The sequence below is a fragment of the Protopterus annectens genome, chromosome 16.part0 (assembly GCF_019279795.1).
Source record: "Protopterus annectens isolate FY-2018-M chromosome 16.part0, PAN1.0, whole genome shotgun sequence".
NCBI classification, from domain to species: Eukaryota; Metazoa; Chordata; order Ceratodontiformes; family Protopteridae; genus Protopterus; species Protopterus annectens.
In genome coordinates, this window is record NC_056750.1 from 684,371,444 (window position 1) to 684,395,305 (window position 23,862).

The window sequence follows — 23,862 nt, forward strand, 5'->3', positions numbered from 1 at the left end:
TTAAACGGCGACATGTTTGTGTGGCGTCCAACAGAAAATGTGCTATCGTTCCCTCTTTGCCAGGGTGTAGGCATATTGGGTACGCCTCCGTCTACCTACTGGGGCTGGCACAGCGTGTTCATGGCGCTGAACACCCTGTGCCTGTGCTTGCCTTGGCAGTTGTGGCGGGCTTGGTGACCCTACACCATTATGTCCCTGCAGCAGCTGTTTCCGCAGAATCATATTGTGTAGAATACAACATACTATGAATATGTGGGCACATGTGCCTGGAGAGTACTGCAAGGCTCCACCGGATGTATCCAAGCACCGGAACTGTGATTTCAACATCCCAAACACACACTCTTTGATTATTCTGGTTTGTGTGTGTGCCTCATTATGGCGTTCTTGCATGTGTGTGTGTGCATTTCTGATGGGTGTCATCAGCCACGGCTCCAGTGCATAGCCAGCATCCCCCACAAGGTGACCTTGTGTGATGTCCCCCCCTGGCGAATACCTGATACAGCTGTGAGGCATGCCAGATATGGGAGTCGTGGTAGCTTCCAGGGCTGCCAGCACACACATCCATGATAATGCCCTGCGCATTGCACACGACCTGGCAACTGATGGAGGGGTATCCCTTGCGGTTTATGTAGCGTCTACCCTGCTCCCCGGGCAGTGACTTGATTTCTATGTGCGTACAGTCGATCGCACCAAGTACCTCCGGGTATTGTGCCACACGGTGGAAGCGGCGCATATTGCTAGCCAACTCCTCCTGAGATCTGGGGAAGTTTATATACTCATGGGCATGTCGTAACATGGCATCCAGGAACTGGTGTAGTACCCTAGATGCTGATGCCTGTGAGATATCCATTATATCCCCGGTTGGCCTTTGGAAGGTACCTGTAGCCAGTATTCGCAAGCTCACACATACCTTTGTGTCCACTGGGATGGGCTCCCCTCTGTTGTCTCTTATTCTCAGGCGTGGCGGCACAGCTCCACTATTTGCTGTAACGTGTCCCTGTCCACCCTGTAGCGCTCTACTATCTCCAGGTCTTGCAGCCCCTGGTAGGTCACCCTTGGTCTGAACACTCTCCTTCTCCTGTGAGGCCTCGGTGGTTGTCGGCACCGTCCTCCGCAACTCCGTCTGTCTCTGCCACATACCTATGCATCACGGCCACGGCGGCACCCACCATATACATATTAAAAGTTCCTCGTGTGTTTACACCCTACGGTGCGGCGTTTGGGAAATCGCGCTGTGTGTTGTGTGCATTCACACTTTATACTGTTGTGCTGTATACCCTGTGATGTCATTGGGTGTGTCTGTGCAGCCGTATCCATGGATTATTTTCGGTGTTTTACGGTTGCAACTGCAACGGTATTGCCTTTAGTGTTACATTACAGTTGCCTGCATTGGCTTAGCTTTGCATCTTACATTACTGCATCCTGCAGGCACATGGCATATGATGCATTTTATCTGCAGCCGCAGTTATGCTACCTCTGTACTTGGCTGTGCTATTTCGGTTCTTTGCTCTTTGCATTTCTACTACATCTACTACTATCTTTGCATTCATATGCCTTCACTTTCCCGTTATGCAGGAGTCTGCATGCAGAGTTGTCAGCTGCCGCGTTTGCCCTTCCTGGATTGATTGGTGTTGATTGCTCATTACGGCTCCAATTACACTGCTTCCGCATTTCCTCATATTCTCCGCATTACCTTCCTATATCTGTGGTTGTTGACGGGGAGGCCGTCACATGACTGGGTTGGGGAACGTAGTCATCCTCGTGCACATGCATCTGTGCGGCGCATTATGTACTCTCAGCGCATCTATTTCCTCACCGCCCGGTCCTGCTGCTGTGATGTGCATTGTACAGCCCAGGTTTGCTGGCCTCCAATATGCTTCCTCCTACAGTGGCACACCCTTCTGCTATTGACATGTATCTCGTGTAGGCCACTCCTCGGTGTAGTACCACTCGCCGTTTGCTCCAGCCTTACACTGGCGCCAGCTTTGCGATTCACTATTATCTGCCTCATTTGCATGGCATTGACTGCTAGTACATGGTTACGGCGCCGAACACTGCCACCACTCCTTGACAACACTTGCGCTGGGGTTGAGGCTTTCCATACATAGTATGGTGTGTGGTGGCTGTACAGCTGATGTGTATTATACAGCTCTTTTAGGACATTGTCATATTATTTCATTGCTTTGCACCTTCTGTACACATATCCGGGGGTTCTGCTGTGGTTTCTACGTACATGACATGTTTGTCATTATTTACAGTTTGTGCATGTTTTCTTTGGACATTCTCGGTGCCTTTCGCCATTGGCATATTGCACCTGTATGTTACCTGTCGTTGACACCCTTCCGTTACTCCTTGGTCATGTTTGGGTAAATGTAAACCGTTTTTCGGTTTACATTGCCGTCTCTACGCTACGCATGCCCGCCGTGGATCGCTATTTGCCTTCATTTGCATGGTGCAATACCGCACACAGTGTGATTAGCATACCCTCGCCGGGGGCGGCGCAGGTCAGCGCCGCCGGTAGTGCCGATGGGATTGCTTCATACCTGAATCGCTCGGTGGCCATATTTGGCTTTATAACGCCGACGCTATGCTGGCGCCTGGCGCAAGGTTCATGAATCCCGGCGACAGTCTTCCTTCCTTTACTTAGTTGTACTATAATTAGTTCAGTACTGTTTATTTAAATGGCATACAAACCTGACAAATGCAGGGAATTGTCCTAAAGGTTAGATATGGGGGTTACAGAGAAAAGAGGGAAGTATAGGAAGTGGGAGTGGGGTTTTAAGATTTACAGAGTGAGTTGGGACATTAGGGTTAGGGAGTGCTACAGTAAGGGAGGGAGTGGGACTTTTAGGATTAGAGTTAAATTGTGGTAGGGCTATGCAGTTCAGTAGGGTGGAGTGGTGAGAGGACTAGGTAATTAAGTTGGATCTGGCTAGTGGAAACTGGGGCACTTTCTACTCAGAGTATGTGTGTCAGCTAGTAAATGTGTTAAGCACTATTAGCATGTCAGCAGTTATAGTAGATCTCTAAAATGCAGCTAATACTCAGAACATTGGGGTTATATAACAAACATCACACAGAAATCTACTAAAAATAGCAATACAAAACACCAGGTAGGGACCTCAAAGAACTTTAAATACTTAATTTAAAGATACTAAAATAAGCTAACAGTTTACCAGTTAACCTGAAGGATGACTGTCTGAAAGATCGTTTAATTAGTTTTAATAAAAATATTTAAAGTTCTTTGAGACTGCCACCTGGAGATTTTGTGTTGCCATTTTCAACACATTCCCATACAGAGTAATTTCCAAAAAAATCTGACATCTGTTAATATTCATGTCACTTCTGGACATTTTTAGGCCATTTTCATTGCTACTCATCTCCATCTTATTTTATCTGCAATGAGTGATAGAAAACAAATATAACATATTCAGTATCCCTTTTAGAAAGCAACCTTACACTTTAACATAGAAGTGGAGGACTTCTGTTAGTGTTGATACACCTCTGCAGCTTGCAGTGCTCTGCTGTTAAACAGTACAGAATGCAAAGGAACTGTGGGTACCAGACTGGATGCGCAAGAATATGTGAGAGGAACTAGAGAATGTGAGGGGATTGCAGACGCAGTAGGCAAGATGTTGAAATGCTGAAGGTCTGTTACAATAATTCAGCCTCCCAATCTCCCACAGTTATTCCTCATCCTGTCAAACCACGAACCTCTTTTCAATAACAATAGTAGAAACATTCTCTTATGACATTATCACAGTAACACCATTAGTTCAGAAAAATCACCTCTTAGGTGAAGAATAGTAAACCTGGATAAAGCATATTCCTATGCCGGCCCACTTCTAGTACTATGTACAGGCCCTTCGTGTGTGCCCACCCGGGCCCACCCGCCTACTTATTTATTCCAAGTCCAGTAACATGGTTCCTTCAGAGAAAGGACACATTATTTTCGCACAGAAAATCTCTTCTCTCTTGGATGTAGTACAGCCTCATTGTTAGAGAATACAAGTTGGGGTCGTAGTCCCCCTACACTGGAGGTTCATAAATATTTAGTAGCCTTGCAGTCCAGGGGACCACTAAGGAGTGTAGCCCAAATTCCCAGTTTCCCCGAAGCACTGTCTGGTTAAGGCATATGCTCAAGGTCACAAAGTAGGCAAATGAGGACTGAGGAAATCCAACCCTGTATCACAGGAAGTACATCAAATAGCCTTAAACCCTCTGTGCCAACTGCCAGATAGACTTGTCATCTTACAAAACTTCTTGCTAAAAGCTTATCACTTGTCTCATTGCTGATTTTATTACGAATGACCAGCTGTCACATGCTGTCAACCAACACCACCACATCTAAACATGTATGAAAACAGAGATGATGATTTTACCAAGCTGATGCCCTAGTAATCTCATTGTCTGGCCTACATACTACTACCACCAATTCACTGATCATGACATACAAGAAAACTGCCTTTATAAATGCGTTGAACCCTTTTCAAGGACATTAAGTAGATGACCCGTCCTCCTAATGTCAGCATCCAATTACAAATCCTACTTTTTCCACGTCATTAATGGCATACATCTAAATTCTAGAAAACTGGCCTGCTTAAGTATCAACTGCAGGTGTATGAATTAAAAAAAAAAAGTATCATTTCTCAGTGTGTGGTCCATCCACATGTCCACCCAAGTGTGGGCCTATTAAAAATGATACCATATGGTGTCCTATCATCCAGTCACAATGATACAGAAAATTATCATCTTCCTGTGATAAATGGATAAATGAATTTAAAACGTTTATGCTATAAGAAAGAAAGAAAATAATCCACTGTCTTCCCATTAAGCTTTACTCAAACATCAGACTGATGACCTACATCCTCTTACTCAGCTCACCCTGTTTATCATTCTCCACTCTGTACTTTATCTGCCTCGTCACTTCTGGGGAGTTAAGTAGGAACTAAAGTGTGCACTTTACTTTTTAATTTTTTCTTATTTTATTTTTATTACTTTATTATTTTGTTTTGTAGGAACATCCAATAAGTAGTAAGAAAATGGTTATTTCTTAAAATGTTGGGCCCACCTTTCAAACATTTTATATCTCAGCCTTTACTATTTAAATTTTTTACTGTGCCCATAGTATAACACTCTCAAACACAAGAAAATATGCACCATGACTTTAAATTCAACCACTAGGATGTATTTCTCACAGTGCCCTAAATCCTTTGGTGTGTCCTTTAAGTTAATATTCTGAAAATTTGGTTGAGAATTTTGGAACAGTGCAATTTTATTAGTCTATACGTAATCTGACAAAATGCACCCATAAGTCTGTAAAATTTAAATATTTGTGACTAAAATTTAACAGTACCATATGACCTCACCACAAGAACGATGACACTTACTATGCCACTACATACCAAAAGGTGACTTCAATGGGGTATGTAAAGGATTCACATGTAGTAATTTAATCAGATGGACATGAGTGAAAAAAAATCATTGTTAGTCACTTTCAGGAAGCATGATCATAAACTTTTTTAGGGGGGGTAAGCCTCCCAGCACCCCCCATGGGAAACCTCCAACCCCAATTTAAAATAAATAAATAAATATATAAATATTTCACACACATACACACATAGATATATAGCTAACTGATGAAAGCACTCGCAATTGCTTTCAATAAAGTTGTAAGCCGTGGAGTTTTCTTCTAACCTAAGAAGCTTACTCTATTCATTCAGAACTGAACAATTGGTCATTGGTTTTCATGTGAACCACTTCCATTTTGCATATCTTACTTCCACTTATATATAACAAATCCTAGACCACACAACAGTGGAGAAATGGCAATAACATATGCTTGATCTAACTGGCTTTCAGTGAAAAAGCCACTGCACTGCTGTCAGTCAAACAAATAGCATTTGGCATGAACACACCTTCCCAATAGAAAGTCTCACTTTGGGAAAGGGCAGTTTCACAGTTCACAGACAGAATCCCTAATACCCCACATTTGAAACATTGATTCAAAGGTATTGACAGTTACTAAAGTCATTCATGGGGATTTATTACAGAAAAAAATATGCAGTTGCTGGCTTCCAGTTCAGAAACAGTACGTCTGTTGGCTATTTACTCAAAACAAGTTGAGAAATTATCTGACAAGATCTCTGTTATTATGCCTGTTAGGGTTCATTTGTACAGCATGAACAGTATATAAATAGGGCATTAACCAATATGCTGTGAGTAGTGCCAATAGTATATGTTGCACAACAGTAGTCATAGGAAGTTACTAGGCTATTGGCCTTCAGGCCCTTACAAGCCTAGAAAAGAATTTAGCTCATGTTCCAATAAGTCCGCACCCTATGCCACTGTCCAGCAGGGACACAGGTGGAATCCCAGTGGTGTATTTTCTTTTCCCATCCAGTTATCCAGGTTGCGCTTAAAAAGGTTTAATGAGGTACTCTGCTTTACGTGGAGAGGGAGTCTATTCCACAAAAGGGGGAGTCTCTGGGACACAAATCTGTCTTGTGACTGCTCTGTGGTCGGATCTTACCAGGGATGATGACACTGTAGGGATGCTGCAGTGGTTACTCATGTTTGTTAATATCAAGTCCCAAGATATTTGCACCTCTTGCGAGGGTGTCAACCAACTGCTCCAAGGAATTTGCATTGACGAAATCAAGGAATCTCTGGGCATTTGTGTTTTGGCACAAGTATTTCTTCTAATCTATGGTTGGATAGTTAAAGCCACCCAGGGTCAGGGTAAACGATTGAATCTTGATAGATCTGAAGAGGTCCAGATAGGTAGACTGGGCATCTTGAGTCAGAGTTGGAGGCCTATAGCTAGCTATGATTTGAATAGGGGTCTTATCAATTGTTAACTGCACATAGAGTGTTTCATGTGCATCATACTGTTTGACCAGCATAGAAGTGTCTATGTCTTAAATATATTGCAACTCCACCTCCTTTTGTTTTGCTTCCCATGGTTTGGGGTCTGAATGAATGATAGGATGAGTAACCTGGTATGGCTTTGGTGTTCGCTGCAGCTTTGAATCAGGTTTCTGTGACTGCACAAATGTCAGCTTCTTCCAGGGTTAAGAATGTTTTCAATTATTGCAGCTTCATGTTTAGACTCCTAGCATTTAGCGGCATGACATTTAATTTAGGTTTTGATGAAATGTTCATATTGGTAGTTTTGATCTCATGGCACTGCCTAAAAAAGGCACTACAGGGGAGGCAAGAGCCTTTGCCAGGAGCCTGAATCCCAAGGGAGACAGATGCAGGCCATCTCTGGCAAAGCACTGTGGTTTGTCAATCATGTCATCCCAGGCTTTCGGGTACTGGATCCCCTTGGAATGACACCAGAATGGCTGAAATGCCATGGCACTGTGTTTCAAGTGGGCTGTGCTTCACAGCATAATGAAGATACATTTCTGGACTTATGATTCTGTGAAATAAAAATCATTAATGCAGTAGTTAGGGTTTATCTGAACTATCATTCAAAAGATTAATAAATGAAGCCTTTAAAGCTCCTCATGCATGCAAGAAATATGCTTCAGCAGAAATGTTCAGTCAAGACATGAATCAGAAATTAGTATCAGTAATTAAAAAGAACAAATCAATTAAGATTTGTCTATTCTCAAAGTATGTCACTAAGTCACGCAGATTCAAAGTATTTTCATGGGAATGTCTGCAGTCATGTTTTTACATACTAGTTAAGTCACATCAGATGTCCACAGGACAGATAACATATACTGGACACATCAATAGGGCAATATCATCTATCTTACCAATACTATTTTCCCTTCTGAATGTTTACATACAGTAAACTCGGGAGCCTCAACTATTTACAATATTTACAACCTATCCTCCTCTTTAAAAACCCTTCCCCTTCCCAGGAGCCATAGAAATGCCCCTACTGTACATAGGTAATGTTGTCCAAAAGTTCTTCCCCGTTCCACCCAAATTTCACATTTTTTTTACCTTTTCCTTTCCTGGGACAAAACTAACTCCCTGATGTCTATAAAGTTCTATAGCTTCCTGTAAACTCTTCACATCCCAAGTCTTAGTTTGCATCCATAATCTCATATTCTGTTTCTTTACTACCACCAGTATTATTTCTATGAATTGGTCACTTGCTTTTCTCTCACCCCCTTACAGTTCCATTGTTAGTAACCATCTATCCATAGTTAGACCTTTTTTACTTCTGATTATCTTTTTAATCATATCTAATTTTGATTTATACATCCCTAGTGACTGACAATTCCAGAAAATATACAACCAATCCCCTACCACTCCTATCATATACCTTCAGCACCTCACATCCATCCCCGGATATGTTCTTCCTAACTTTGCAGGTGTGGAAAATACTTATGCAGACAGTTCCATATGAACATTCTAATCTTCTTTAATTTTACTGTATGCCACAAAGCCTCCCACATTTTAATCTATTTCTCCCCATCTATGCTTCTTTCCACCATTTGCTCCTACTCTTTTACTAACTCAGTCACCTTATTTTCCTAACATCCATTACAGCTTCATGAAATCAGCCCTCGTTTTTCCAAACTCTCCTCCTTCCATTCCACAATTCTATGTACAATCTTATGCAATTTGTCTTACTTTTCCCTATACCATTGGGTCTGTGTTTCCTCCTGATACACATCTTGATAGAACTCTTCCAAATCAGTCAGCTCAAAACCATGTTGAGCCTCTTCCAATCTAACTCTCCTCCCTTTCGATAGCACCTTGTGCAATTATCTCACAATGTTTTCTTCACCTTCCATGCTCTACCTGCCTTGACTTCCTTGTTTTCCTCCAGCCCTCCACCAATAGGTAGTAGATCTGTGTTCCATTTCCGTATGCCTTTTTTGGCAAATAATTCTGTATATCCCTTTACTGTTTTATCTAGTGTCAGTATATCACACTTCTCTTGTCTTACAGCCCACATCTCCTTCTAATGCCTCTGTCTGCCTCTCTGTCTAACTCCTTTGCAGAATCATATCAGCCCACTTATTTGGTGATATATCATCAAACATTTTAGCTAACAATATACGCTGCACGTTTAAAAATTAAGCGCTTTCGTCAATGCCAGTTGACTTCATCAGAATAACATAGTAATCATAAAATATGTGTTTAAATAATAAGCGCTTAACGATGATTGGCTCTTCTACCCCCCCCCCAATTACAAGTCATGTTATAAAATATTCATTACGAAATATTCAAAGCTTGTGCATGAGAAAAATGCATTTTTATGTTTGTATTACAGATAATTCTCTGGGTTAGGCATGCCTAACCCCCCAAAAAGTCCATAGCAATACCATTTTCTCCCAACTCACTCTCATCCTTTCTTCCCACCGTAAAAAACCTCAGATCATCTTTTTTAACCAGCCATCTTCACTTTTGCCATGTGTACCCCATATAATGACTGTCCCACATATAATAAATGTGAAATTACGTGAAATGAAACACCTGCACCTTCTGCTCTATGTCCAGATTGTACACCTTCCATTTCCTCAGGTTATTCTGAATCATTTCTCATGTTAAACTATATATTATGTCTCTTGTTACCTCATATGTGTTCTTCAACCTGATTCCTACTTTTTTATTTCCTCTTCCTCCCACCATTCAGGGATTGTTACTATTTTTAACTGCGTAGCTGAACATTTAAACCAATGGTTTTCATTTTATCTGTTAAATTTATACCCTGAGAATTTGCCAAAAAGTGTTAAAAGTGCTGTTATTTCCTTAATGGTTTACACAATTCAGTTATACAGTATCATCTGCATACAATGCTATCTTAACCTCATTTGTCCCCACCTATATTTTACAATCCTAGATTCTCTTACTTTTTGGGATAAGAGCTCAAGATGAATTGTGAACAATAATGGTAACAACGAACACCCCTGCCATGTACCCCTTGAGACTTCAGAAGGCTCTGATAGACATCCCCTTACCTTAACTTGTGTTGAATCACCATTATAAATATTTTAATCAGTTGCCTCATTTGTACTGGAAAGCCAAATAGCTGCATAACCCTTTCCAGATGCTCTCAAGCCACTCCATCAAAAGCTGACATTTATTTAACATCTCTGCTCATGCTGTAACAGCATTAATATTTTCCTGACATTGGCATGCATTTCTATCATCAAAAAAAAAAAGTTTGATCCCCTTTTACCTATTTTTTAACCAGTTTCACCAAGCTCTTTATCATTACCGCAGCAAATATTTTGTAATCATGATTTCATATTGTAACTGGTTTATATAAACCTGCCAAGCATGGATTGCTCCTTTCTTTTTTATCATGGTTATTATCCCTGTTTTTCAAGAGTCAGGACACTTCTCTCCCTTTCACACATCATTAAACAGCATCTTCCATAGAAGAACAGTCTCTTGAAATGACAAATCCTAAACTTTTACTGGCAGCCTATCACTCCATGGGGTTTTCCTTCTTTTTTCAAGTTCAAATTGCCTGTTTTATTTCATCCTGTGTAATATCTTTAGCCAGTTGTTCCTGATCCTTCTCCCCTTCAAAAAACATTCATGCAATACTATCTAATCTTCACTAACCCCCCCTTGTATAATTCTTCATAATACTCTCTAAATATCTGTAAAAGACCCTTTTCCTCTCATACCAAATCCTGTGTAGCTTCTTGCTTGACCTGAAATACTGCCCACTGCATGGTTTGCTGTCTCAGTCTTGCACCAGGCATTCTTATGGCTCTTGGAGTCTAGGCCTGCTGCAGTTCCACAAATACCTTCCCTTGCTCCCATATTCTTTCATCCTCCAACTTCTGTGCATGTATATATATATATATATATATATATATATATATATATATATATATATATACACACACACACACACACACATATATATATATATATATATATATATACATATATATATATATATATATATATATATATATATATATATATATGCATATATGCAATCTCCCCAGTTCCTCTGTGTCCATGCTTATCAATTCAATACTGGCCTTTGTAATTGTAGTTCTCTCAATCTTTTATTAACTGCCTCCCTCTTTTTCTTCACTTCTTGTTGCCATGTTTTAGTCTTGCCTATTATCATCCATTGCAGTTTCCCTGTCAATCTAGCTCATAAATATGCATTAACTTCCTCCATCTCCTTAAGGTCCTTCTTCACATTTACTTGTATCCAGTTTTTAAACATTTCATTATTCAGCCAGAGTACTTGAAATTTCCAGTGCCTGACAAGCTCTCCCCTTATGCCAATCTCAAATTTCACCCATAGTGGCACATGATCAGAATATATTATTGGCCTCGTCTTCATATCTGTCACTGTGTTTCTATGCTCTCTTAATATAAATATTTTATCCAGTCTTGATCATTAATTTCATACTGTGCTTATAAAGTTATACACAGAGTCTCCCCTGTCCTTCTGTGTCTACATCCTGATATTAATTATACCAAACATTTTTTAGCATACTTAAAGTGTCTTTTTCTGTCCTTGTCTTGTTTCTTTCCCCCTCATCAGCCCTCCTAGCTCCTTCAGTTAACCTCATATTTCAGCCACCTGCCAAAATTAACAATACCTGCATTTTCACTTTTGGAGGTATGTATACCCAACCCATAGTAATAGCTACCGTACCAAGCTATCTTTTCAACAATGCCACACAACCATCATCCCTGTTAACGGTCAACGGGGGAATCTGATGAAGTCTTTAAAGTTCACATAAAAGCATTCATTCCTGACACTATTCCATAACGTTTTTGTCTGTGTTACAGATGGTTTATTTCCACTCCCCCAGATGGTAGAAGCTATGTCACTTCCTTTAACTTCACTTCTCCTTTTCATGGACTGAACCAAATGACATGCGTCTCATCTATATCAAACAGACCTACGGACTGAACCAAATGACATGTGTCTCATCTATATCAAACAGACCTATGGACTGAACCAAATGACATGTGTCTCATCTATATCAAACAGACCTACGGACTGAACCAAATGACATGTGTCTCATCTATATCAAACAGACCTACGGACTGAACCAAATGACATGTGTCTCATCTATATCAAACAGACCTACGGACTGAACCAAATGACATGTGTCTCATCTATATCAAACAGACCTACGGACTGAACCAAATGACATGTGTCTCATCTATATCAAACAGACCTACGGACTGAACCAAATGACATGTGTCTCATCTATATCAAACAGACCTACGGACTGAACCAAATGACGTGTCTCATCTATATCAAACAGACCTACTCATTATTTACACTGCAGATCTCCTGTTTTCATCAAAGCAAACTGTTCCAGACCTCATTACAAATTCCATCTATCACATTAAAACAGGATATTGCAACACAGTAAGCCAAATCCAAAAAAAAAATCAGCATGTTCAAAATAAAGTACAGATAAATTATTTTAACAAAGACACCCACCCTGTTAAAAAGTCCTATATACCATGGTTATGTAGTCCACAATAAACTTCTGAGCTCGGTGTATGAATAGCAGTGTGTCAAGGTTTGCTAAGTCAACTTTTTTGTTGACTTTGTAAACAAGTGATATTTTGTGTTATGTCTAATTTCAGTATACTCTTTTTTTGCAGCTTCTGTTTTTATGAACAATATTCTGCACTTTTTTTTTTTTAAACTTAGCATCTACATAATGTTGGCTTAAATAACTACTGTTACAGCTTCTTACCTTTTATTGCAAAATCCAAAGAAAACTTGCTTCCAGTGCCACCACTTTTGGGAAGCGAATCCTGAGCAGAACTGTCCTTGGCATTTTTGCTGACAGCAGCTATACTGCTTGAAGGTAGAGTTCCCTTCCGTAGGACATTCTTCTCAAAATAGCCAGGGTTTGTAATGTTCCCAGCTGGGTTATATTGTGCAACTACAAAAAACAACCCTTTTCCATCTGTTGCTTTTCCAACTCCTACCTCAGAGGAGTCTTTCCAAACCACCTGAGTGAAGTGCCCTGAAACAATAAAGGAGAGAAACAAGTGATTAGTTTTGATTTATGGATATTTAAATGTAAGCTGATGTTTAATTACAATAGGGCACTTGTGTTTGAGGGTCACATAATGAGTGCTGCAATATCAATACATCATGGCAATGAAGGGTCAGGGTTCCCAGTATATTAGCCATATGAAATTAATTTTTCAGGCTCAGCAAGCTGCAACATTAATAGATAAGATATATGAGATGCATCACTTCTCTGTGTTGATTATGTCTAATCAGTGGCACATTATGTCTAATGAGATGCAAAAACAGGCACAGTATTGTAAATAGCTAGTGAAATTCAGCACTAGAAGTTTGCACTGTAGCATCTAAACACAACAGTAGTGATACATAATTAAAACAGCCTGCTTATTAAATACTCATGATCCTTCTTACTTATTAAATACATAACATATTAAGGTCTAGCATTTTACCACAATTACATCAAATGGAAAAATCATGGCGTTCACTGCAGATAGTTTGCACTCTGTACCCTTTTTAATTCCCCATCTGAAGCATCTTACTGGTACTGCATTTGTTTGCTCAGGCATCTTCAGTTGTTGGGAGAATAGAGCAGTAAGTGTATTATGGCACGTAAGATAAACACATTTACAAATATTAAATTGTTAAACAGAGCTAAACCATACCTGTACTACTCTGAAACATCGGACGACTAAAGTTATAGTTCTGAATTTCATCATACCAACTATCCACCGGCTCTTTTCCTAAATGAGAGAAAAATGCATAAACTTGTTTGCTCAAACAATGTCATCTGCTGCATTGACCTAATGTGCAAAAAGAACTACTGCTATATAATAACAGACTAATGGCACTTCGAAAAGACCATAATTTATAATAATAAATAGTAAATAAATAATAAATAATAAATAGTAATAACTGTCTTTGTTAAAGGATGTCAAAGCAAGGAATAAGTAACTGGAGGAAAACTGTAATAAGTATTGCTACTAAAAGCTTTGCAGGCTTTTAACAAAGGTGGTAAAGGGTTACTTCTCTCTCCCTCATTTCATCTTTAGAAGATGACTAGAACTGCAGCTGGAATTTATATGCATAATTAATAAACATTAAAAAAACTGGTGTTGAGGACTAATGTGATCTTTAGTACTGTTGCCTTTACTCCGTTCCTGTTTATATCAATGTTTCTTACACCACAGGGTTCTGCCCTGTTATAAGGATATAATCTTGAAATAAGATAGAAAGGTTAGGCTTAGCAGTTGCCATAATACTTGATCTTTTCTGAGTGGTTCCTCAAGAATATGTTTCTTTAACAAATTATTCATCTTTTAGGATTTATTTCTTATGTCAGCCCATTTGATCCATACTATTTCTATTGATGTTAGAGTGGTTTGCACTCACCTTTCAAGGGAGGGGTCAGATGTTTATCTCTGATAATTAGAAGAAAGAATGAGATGCACAGGAACTCACCATTTAAAAAATAATGCAAACAACTTGATATTACAGCTCTGTCTGGTCCAATTGCTGTGCCCATTTTTCTCTCTATATCCCAATGTGACCAATTTTAAAAGACAAGGTCTGGACCAATAATTGCTGGAAGGGATTCACAGATGCCAACCCCTATATCTGCAGCTGGAAAAGAATGCATAAGTCATCTCTGTTGCAAGAGCCATTTTTCAATACCTAGTGTTACAGGTCATAGCTTATGCAACTATTTTATGTTTGCATGATTGTTTTTCTAACTCTGACCATTGATATCCACCCTGCCATATGCAACAAGTGGAGTCTCCACAGATGCTGCTGACAAAAAGAGCACATGGCTTAAACAACATGTCCTATGAGAACCATCTCAATGCTCTATCCCTGTACTCACTCTCCTACAGATTGCTGAGAGGTGACCAGTGCTTGACCTAGTGAACCATCTCAATGCCCTATCTCTGTACTCGGTCTCCTACAGATTGCTGAGAGGTGACCAGTGCTTGACCTAGTGAACCATCTCAATGCCCTATCTCTGTACTCGGTCTCCTACAGATTGCTGAGAGGTGACCAGTGCTTGACCTAGTGAACCATCTCAATGCCCTATCTCTGTACTCGGTCTCCTACAGATTGCTGAGAGGCAATCTATGCTTGGCCTACAAAGCATCCTCTTATCCTGCTCTGATGGGCCTGTTGTACATCCACAAAACAAATAGCATCATCATTATCAGATCTAGGGAACTAAAAGCCACTTCTCTAGCACTAACAGTACATGTTGGGGGGACAGCTATGCATCTCAGAGACAGAGGCAACTTATCAGTGCTTGACCACCCATTCCCAAGCCTATATATACCCGTTAAGATAACACTATGGTATCAAAACTTGTCAAATACATTTGGGAAGCATAAATAGGCTTAAAAAGGACCTCCTGGGGTTCTTAGTCTAGTTATTACCTATGAACCTATGGATGCCTCACAATATAATCAGGTCTTTCCCAGTGATATGCATCTGGTAATACATCACCATAACCCATTGCCATGTGATTTCAGTCAGTCTCAGGAGGAAAGGTTAAATAAGTCATCAGTGCTTTAGCCACTGCACAGAAGTAAGATCATCATATGGAACTATGAGGATGAATGAGCTACTAATATTGCCTTTTCCTACACATATCAGTGCACTACTAACATGCAGTATCGGAAAGCATATGGCTGACCCCATGAGAGCACTTCCTTCACTGATTTTGCATGCATCTACCCTGATGCTCATAAAAGTACGGTTGTGTACACTTACCATAAATGTAGATGTTCGAGTGTATTCACTGTTGCAGCCATCACATTTGAGTTATCTGCCTGCAGGTAGCCCTCAGCCAGCCTGAATACCAGAGTCTTGGGATTTCTGTGTCGGATGCTGTCGCGTCTTCCATGACGTCAGGTCGTCGGGGTATAAAACATGCAGCCAACACCATTGCATCAGTTTTTCTTGCCCCAGATGTCAGGTGCCCCCAAAATATGAAGCAATTATATGGTGTGGAACACCCCCAGCAAAAAGCAAATACACATAGTATAAGATATGCCAAACCAAAAAGGGTAGTTGCAAGCAAAGACAATCAGGGGACTGGAGGGAGGGTAACCAGGACTGCATCAGTGAATACACTCAAACATCTACATTTATGGTAAGTGTACACAACTGTACTATGTTCTTTGTGTTTCACTGTTGCAGTCATCACATTTGGGTTGATTCCCAAAGCTAAGGAAGGGTGGAGGTAGATTAAAAAGCATTAGGCCCAGCAATCAGGCCCTGTAAGACTACCATAAGGGCCTGCAGTTAAGACACTCTTTTTGCTGAAGTGACGGCTAGAAGTAAATCTGTTTTCCATGAGAGGAATTTCAACTCTGCTGTAGCAGCCAGTTCAAAGGGGGGAAGTGTAAGTTTTTCCAATACAAAGTTAAAGTCCCAGGCTGGAGTGGGAGCTCTCCTGGAGGGGGGTTTAAATTTTTGGCCCCTTTAAGGAACTGTTTTACCAGAGGATGAGAGAAGAGGGGTGGCTCAGTATTATAATGAGCTGAGATGGCAGAGGTATAAAGCTTAATTGAAGAGAAGTATAGGCCCTTGTGGAGCATTTCTGTTAAGTAATCTAGTATATGAGGTAAGCTGGGCACAGTTGTGGCAATCCCTTGAGACTGGCTCCAGGAACAGTATCTTTTCCACTTTTCCGAATAAGATTTTCTAGTACTAGGCCTCCTTGCCTCAAGAATGACATCCAGCACCTGCTTACTGAGAGTTGCTAGAGGTGAGCTCAGGGGATTAGCCAAGCTGCAAGGTTCAGGGTCTGAAGTTGAGGGAGCAGAATTTGCCCCCCCCCCCTGCTGGGACAGCAAGGAAGGGGTCTGAGGCAGGTTCCATGGTTGTAGCACTGTCAGACTGTGCAAAAGAGGATACCAATGCTGGTGTGACCAGTCTGGTGTAATCAGGATTGTCCTTAGCTTGTTCTGTTTGATCTTTAGTAGAACCTTTGAGAGGAGAGGAGAGGGGGAAAGGCATAGACTGAGCGGCTTTCCCAGGAAAAGAACAGGGCATCCACCTTCCAAGCTTGGCTGTGGGGAGTTCTGGTGCAGTATTTGTTCAATTGATAGTTCTGAGGGGAAGCAAACAGGTGCACCTCTGGTGTCCCCCATCTGTTCCCCAAAAGTTTGAATATTTTGGGTTCCAGTTTCCATTCGTGTGGGTCCATGAGATTTCTGCTTAAGTCGTCTGCCAGTGAATTTAGTTTGCCTGGCAGGAATTGTGCTTGTAGGTGCACTTGGTTGCTCAAGGCTGTGTTCCACAGAGCCATGGCGAGTCTGCAGAGTGGGTAGGAATGTGTTCCCCCCTGCTTATGTACCACATAACTGTGGTGTTATCTATCTTTACTAATAGTTGTCCTGGAAGAATAAGGCCTTTGAAGGCTGTCAGAACATTATGTACAGCTAACATTTCTTTTTGATTGATATGCAGGTGCATCTGCTTTGGGTTCCATTCGCCCTGAATGCACTGCCCTGCCATGTGAGCACCCCATGCATAGTCTGATGCATCTGTTGTTAGGGTTTGGGCATAAGGGGGTAGAGTGAAAGAGTCCCTTGTGGTTGCAGGCCTCTGCCCACCAAAGGAATTCTGCCCTTAGACATGAAATGATAGGAATTATTGTTTCCAGGTCCTGAGAATATTGACACCATAGACTTTTTAGATGCCATTGAAGTTTCCTCATATGCAGTCTTACATATGGAATTAACAGAATGCAAGAGGCCATGAACCCCAGAGCCTGCAGTATTTTCATTGCAGATAGCTGGGTTTTGGTGTCCAGTAGGTTGAAGTAAGTTGTCAAATAAATTTGTTTCTCTGGACTAAGGAATGCTATCTGGGAAATTGTGTTCAAACTTGCTCCCATGAATACAATCTGTTGGCAGGTTACTAGTTGTGATTTCTTTTCGTTGATGGTGTACCCCAGTGAAGTTAGAAGTCTTTTTACAAATGCCAGATGCTGTAGTAGCAAGTCCTGACTTTCCGCCTAAATCAGGCAATCGTCCAAGTATGGGTAAATCTGAATACTTCTCTGCCTGCAAAAAGCAATGGCTGGAGCTAGGCACTTTGTGAATACCCTGGGTGTAGTAGATAAGCCAAAGGGAAGTGCAGAGAACTGATAGTGCATACAGCCTGCCCTGAAGTGAAGGTATTTCCTGCAAGATTCCCTTATGGGGATGTGCAGGTAAACTTCTTTTAAGTCTAGGGTTGCCAGCTAGCATAGGAAGCAGCTGTTAGAGAATTAGCATTTTGAATTTTGGAACTACCAGAAAGGTGTTGAGAATAGATAAATCCAGGATAGGACGCCAGGAGTTTTCTTTTCTGGGAACCAGGAACAGTCTTGAATAAAAGCCTTGTCCCCTTTGTTCTGCTGGGACAGGTTGAATAGCCTTGATGCTGAGGAGAGAAAGTACTTGCTTTTGGGCCTCCGCCCACTGGTTTGGGGGGAGGTCTGGCCATCCACTTAGGGTTGGGAGTGAGTGGAAGTAGACTCTGTATCGTAGGGAAACAATGTTTAAAACCCATTTGTCTTGGGTAATGTATTCCCAGTTTTTTTTGCATGCAGGGTGAGTTTTCCTCCTAAAGGTGCAAGTACTTGAGCAAGGCTTGGGGGAGTTAAGGATAAGTCATTGTGCAAGTTTACCATAGGGGGGGTGGCTTACTACTCCCTGTTTTGGATGTGGGAGCACCCCACTGCTTAGATCTGTGCATAACCTGAGACTGAAGTCTTGGGGGTCTGCTGCCCCTGGGTTTGGACTGAGAAGGTCTGGAAGGGACTGGAAAGGACCGGTTCTTTGAAGGCCAATGCCTACTGAATCTAGGTGGCTGTACTTGTAAGAAATCTTTAACAGTTTGCATAGATTTAGCTTTCTCCTCCATCCTTTTGAGAACTTCTTCTGCTTTATTGCCAAATAGGCACTCTTGGTTTAAGGGTGCATCCAGTAATTTTGCTTTGACATGATCTGGCAAGTTTTGTTCCTTAAGCCAAGAATGCCTTCTAAGAACAGACCCAGTGACAGCAGCCCTACAAGATGTTTCTAAAGCATCAAAACCACACTGCAAAGTATGTTTGCCAACTTGGTCAGCAGAATGCATTAACTCTTGTAAATCTTTGTGTTCTGCACAGTCAGGAATCAACATCATTTTCTGTTTAATTAGCCCCATAATATGCCACTGATACTTTAACATATGAAACTGGCAATTTAAAGCCCTAATGGCCAGAGTAGCAGAGGTGTATACCTTCTTACCCCATCTGTCTAAAGCCCTAGAATCCCTGTCAGAAGGGGTAGGATTCTTGGCAGTAGTAGCCTTAATGCCTTTTGGTCCTTGGGAAATGGTCTCTGGATCTGCACTAGGATTCTTGAAAAGGAATTTGTGAGATTCAGATACTCTATAGTATCTGTCAGGTTTCCTGGGAGCTGGAGGCAAAGTATCCAGGGTGAGGCTGGATTCCAAGAAAACATCATCTACAATCTCCAGAACAGGAGGGATAGGTAGAGGCATGTGCTGAGGCAGGTTTAAAAATTCCCTGAGTCTCTTTTTGGACTGAGAGTAGTCCTGGCTTTCCCAGGGGAAATGCTTCCTAAGGGTATGCAGGGTTTCACCAAAATAAAAATCTTTTGGAGAGAAAGTAGAGGGAATGGAATCCTCTGCATCAGAATCCTCATAGGTAGATAAGGGTATGTCCTGGTAGTCAGAAGGAACAGAGATATCAGATTCTTGAACAGAAGAATCAGAAGGAAAATCATTTCTAGGTCTCTTTGAGGGGGAAGGCTGGCTTCCCCTAATTAAGGTAATAAGGTCTTCAGCCATTCTAATCATTTGTTTTTGAGGCCTGTGGGCCTGATAATGCACTTTGGTCATCAGTTTCCTAGGCGTAGTGTGAACTTTAGGCCTGAGAAATTCAGTATTTTTGGCTTGAAACAAAGTCGTCGGTTTAATATGAAAATCGGTAGGCCTGAATACACCATCAGAAGCCGGTGCTTGCACAGCGGCTCCGGACCCATCCAAGGTAGCGACATCCACAGGTTCCATTGTCGAAGAAACATCTCGTGGCATATTGGACTCTGAATGGGTCTCAGTAGAGGCCTGCGAATCTGTAGAAATGGGTATCAGGTGCTGCAAAAGCATCTCACTGAGTACTGGCGGACTGGCAACTAGCTTAATGGTAGCATCATCGGCAATTTTGGACCTATGCAGTCTGTCTCTATCTTTATCCTTATGTTTTTTTGGAAGATCGGTAGTCGGATGGCTTACCGATGCCATTTGGAGTATGGAGATTGACGGCAAAAGTATTTAGCTACAAAAATTGCCTGACGACAGATAGTTCGGGTGTTGAACAAGGCACAAAACCGACAGTGAGGGACATTGTGGTCTAGGCTGAAACAGGTGACGCAGTAAGACTGAAATTCTCTATGAGGTATTTGCTTTCCACAGGCAAGACAATTATTAATTTTTTCTGACATTGGTTAGAGCAAGAAAAAAGGATCCCCAATGGGGTACTTATCTTTTAGAAGATTTCAGGTCTGAAACTCGAAAATGAAAATTTCAGGAGTCGGCCGACTGGCACTTGCAAACTGCTTCTGCTTTGGGCACTGCACGGCAAGAAAGACGGATGTAATGGTGTCGGCTGCATGGTTTATACCCCTGACGTCATGTAAGAAGTGACACCATCTGATGCAGAAATCCCAAGACTCTGGTATTCAGGCCGGCTGAGGGCTACTTGCAGGCAGATAACCCAAATGTGATGACTGCAACAGTGAAACATGAAGGTCATCATCACCTTTCCTGAGGCTTCCTCGGGGTCCCTATGACACTGAATTATCACTTTTTCTTTATCATGGAAAGAGGACAAGACTGAAGCTACTTAACTCCGTTCTTCCCACTGAGTGCTACTATATGCAGACTGCTAGGTCAACCTGGGTCACTAGCAGTGGAGTCAGCACCCTATCTAGTATATCATTAGGATACCCTTTTAATAAAGTTCCTTCCACAGTGGATTATTAGTTCGTACCAGTTGTCAAATGTGCCAGTCAGTCATGGTTCTACATGACAAATGACATTAAATGCTTTTCCACATGTGAAAAACGAGGCTAGTGTATTCAGAATTACACACTGCCTTTGACATATTAGCCAGAGACCAGAAAAACTCCTTTCTCTGAATCTACGAAATATGATCCTATCTCATGAAAATGTTTTAGAATCATTGATTTGTGTATACCATTTTGGCTTTTAGTCTGGCAAATAACTTTGCTGATTTTGTATATCTTTATGTTAAATCCTCAATACAGCACTGTCACACACAAATCAAGAACAGTATATGTAGAATTATAAATATGCATCTCAGGAAGGTGAGTTCATCATCTATCAAAGACAATTTTTTGGTTCATAATGTACACATTTCGTTTACTGCTGCTTATGTTGTAGAGTCATACAAACGTATTGTTTATGGTCAATGACACAGATGCCTAGAATTGTAAAGTTACACACATCACAAAGCAAGGTAAGAAAGATGATAATCCATCAGTATTGTCTGGCATTTCCCACAGAATCACCAATCAGAGTTCAGCTTCTTCTTTAACTCAAAACTCACCGAAGATGTCACGCATACCAGGGCTGGATTTGTAAAACAAATTTTCCCCATTGCTGCTGTCACTGTGTTTCAGTGTTCTGATAGCCAACAGATGATCTGCCCATTTCTGAGCGGAGTGACACAACTCTCTGCTAAGCTGAAGTGGTGGAGATCCGTGCAGCCTTCGATATGAATTATGAGCTTCTAGGAACTCTTGTTCAAACGGACTCCACTTTCCACCTGAAAAATAAAAGTCTTGTTATGGAATATAAAATAAGGTCTGAGGGTAATGGCATATAGGTTAGGCCGGTATAGTTTTTAAACTGGCACACAAGTATGCAGCATATACATCCTGTACTCATTTGCTCATTTGGTACATGATCAGGTGAACAGCTTATTTCTGCTGGGCTTTCAATATGGAATCAAAATCTCATTTCTGGTAGCACTGTACTTTTCTCCTATTTGTCTCTTTTTGAAGATGAAACAAAGGCTCCAGATGGGCTTAGCATACAGCAGTTAATTCTCACATTAGTGCTAAAGTTACTAGATACTACAGCTTCTCTGACATACAAATTTACAACTATCAGGAGGAGCATATACATCTGTCACTTCCTTCAGTCTGATTACACTTTTGCATAGTTTAGTTTAGTTTGTGCTATTTGTGACAGTGCTATATTTCCTTGAATGCCTTATTATGTGTTTCCTTAGTGTGAATAAATGACTGTTGCTGTCATGGGGGCTGATGTTAGATAAAGAGGACAACAGAAATAAATATGCAATTTTAAGTGTGTTTTCCTATTTCACTGAGCTGGTACAACCTTAGAAATAGCATATATATATATATCTTTTTCTTTCGGCTTTTCCCGGTTAGGGGTCGCCACAGCGGAACACCTGTCCACTCATGATTGGCAGTGGAGTTTTACGGTGTTGAGTTTTATATATACATATATATATATATATATATATATATATATATATATATATATATATATATATATATAAATAAGAGGGTGTGTGGAGGGGGTCAAAGTCACACACATGGTGGTACAGGAGGATTTACCTCTCTGCAAAAACAAAATAAAAAATAAAATCTTCAGGATATGGTGTTTTGTGTAAAATTGTTTTTTTTTATTTTTATTTTCAGATTCCTGCTGTGAGGCATGTTGCATATTTTGTGTGTGTGTGTGTGCGTGTGTGGTGTGTGTGTGTGTGTGTGTGTGTGTGTGTGTGTGTGTGTGTGTGTGTGTGTGTGTGTGTGTGTGTGTGTGTGTGTGTGTGTGTTTTGGCAGATTTTTTTTTTTTTTTTTTTTTGAGATAACTGCTGTGGAATTTGCTTTCACACAGTTGAGATTTGACTTGCAAAAGGTGAATGCATCTGTCACATGGTTCTGAACCTTGGTTTCAGACACTGTTCATTTCTTGGGTCTATTACAAGTGCTTACGTGATGGTAGCTCGCAATGCACTCATAAAAATCAAGTGCTCAAACTCTCACCAGCCCAATCTCCTATTTTTACAGAGTCAACACCCAACCATTTAAAACTCTATAACCCTAACTGTATCTTAACTCTATCCCTAAACCTCCCACCCCCTTCCCAACCCATGTCCTTGCTCCCTAACTCTAAAATTCCATTCCCATGTCCCTAACCCTACAAGCCCCAATCACTCCCTAAAACTCCAACCTCGCTCCCTAAACCTAAACTCCCCGACCATTCCCTAACCCTAAAACTCCCCTCCTGCTTTCTACGTCTAAACCTCCCTAACCCTAAAACCCCCTTCCTGCTCCCTCCCCATGGCTGCTGTACTACTTTGCTCGAACATGAATTGTGTGTTAAGGTAAGATGCAGCTTGCCCAAATTCATGTTTCAGTTTGAGTGGCAGGAGCTACAAGAGGCTCAAGTACTTAAGGTTTCAGACAATGGTGTTGCTCTTGGGACTCAAGTGGGTCGGGAGGATGGCATAATGGTTAAGGTGTTTGCCTTACAAACACAAGGTGCAGGGTTTGAGTCTCACAAGGGATAATTGGCTAGGCTTAAAATGGCTCGCAAGGGCAGTTAGCCTAGTACTAACCTAGGAACCTAATAAGTGCATGTAGAAGACCCCTGTTTCTCATTGCTTTGCTGTAGTTAATGTTTCAATTTTTCTATTTATTTAAACTTTATTTTTGTTCTGTCATTTTGAACAACATTTTTCACTAGATGTGAATGTGCTTCTTGCAAGTGAGAGATGTACGAAAAATGATACTGGGAAATAACCATGCTGGAATGCTGAATTGGTGAATATGACTGGAAAATATTGTTTTTCCTTGTATTG

At 41.0% G+C, this 23,862-nt stretch overlaps 1 protein-coding gene across 3 annotated transcripts in view; it reads right to left on the reverse strand.

The window, feature by feature from the left end:
* LOC122790830 overlaps nucleotides 1–23,862 on the reverse strand; it is a 754,878-nt gene that overhangs the window by 287,886 nt on the left and 443,130 nt on the right. For all 3 annotated transcript variants that reach the window (XM_044058466.1, XM_044058465.1, XM_044058467.1), the window contains 3 exons: nucleotides 21,573–21,791; nucleotides 13,621–13,698; nucleotides 12,675–12,950 (listed from right to left, as the gene is read on the reverse strand). In XM_044058466.1, coding sequence (XP_043914401.1) covers nucleotides 12,675–12,950; nucleotides 13,621–13,698; nucleotides 21,573–21,791 — 573 coding nt within the window. The remainder of the gene's footprint in view (nucleotides 1–12,674; nucleotides 12,951–13,620; nucleotides 13,699–21,572; nucleotides 21,792–23,862) is intronic.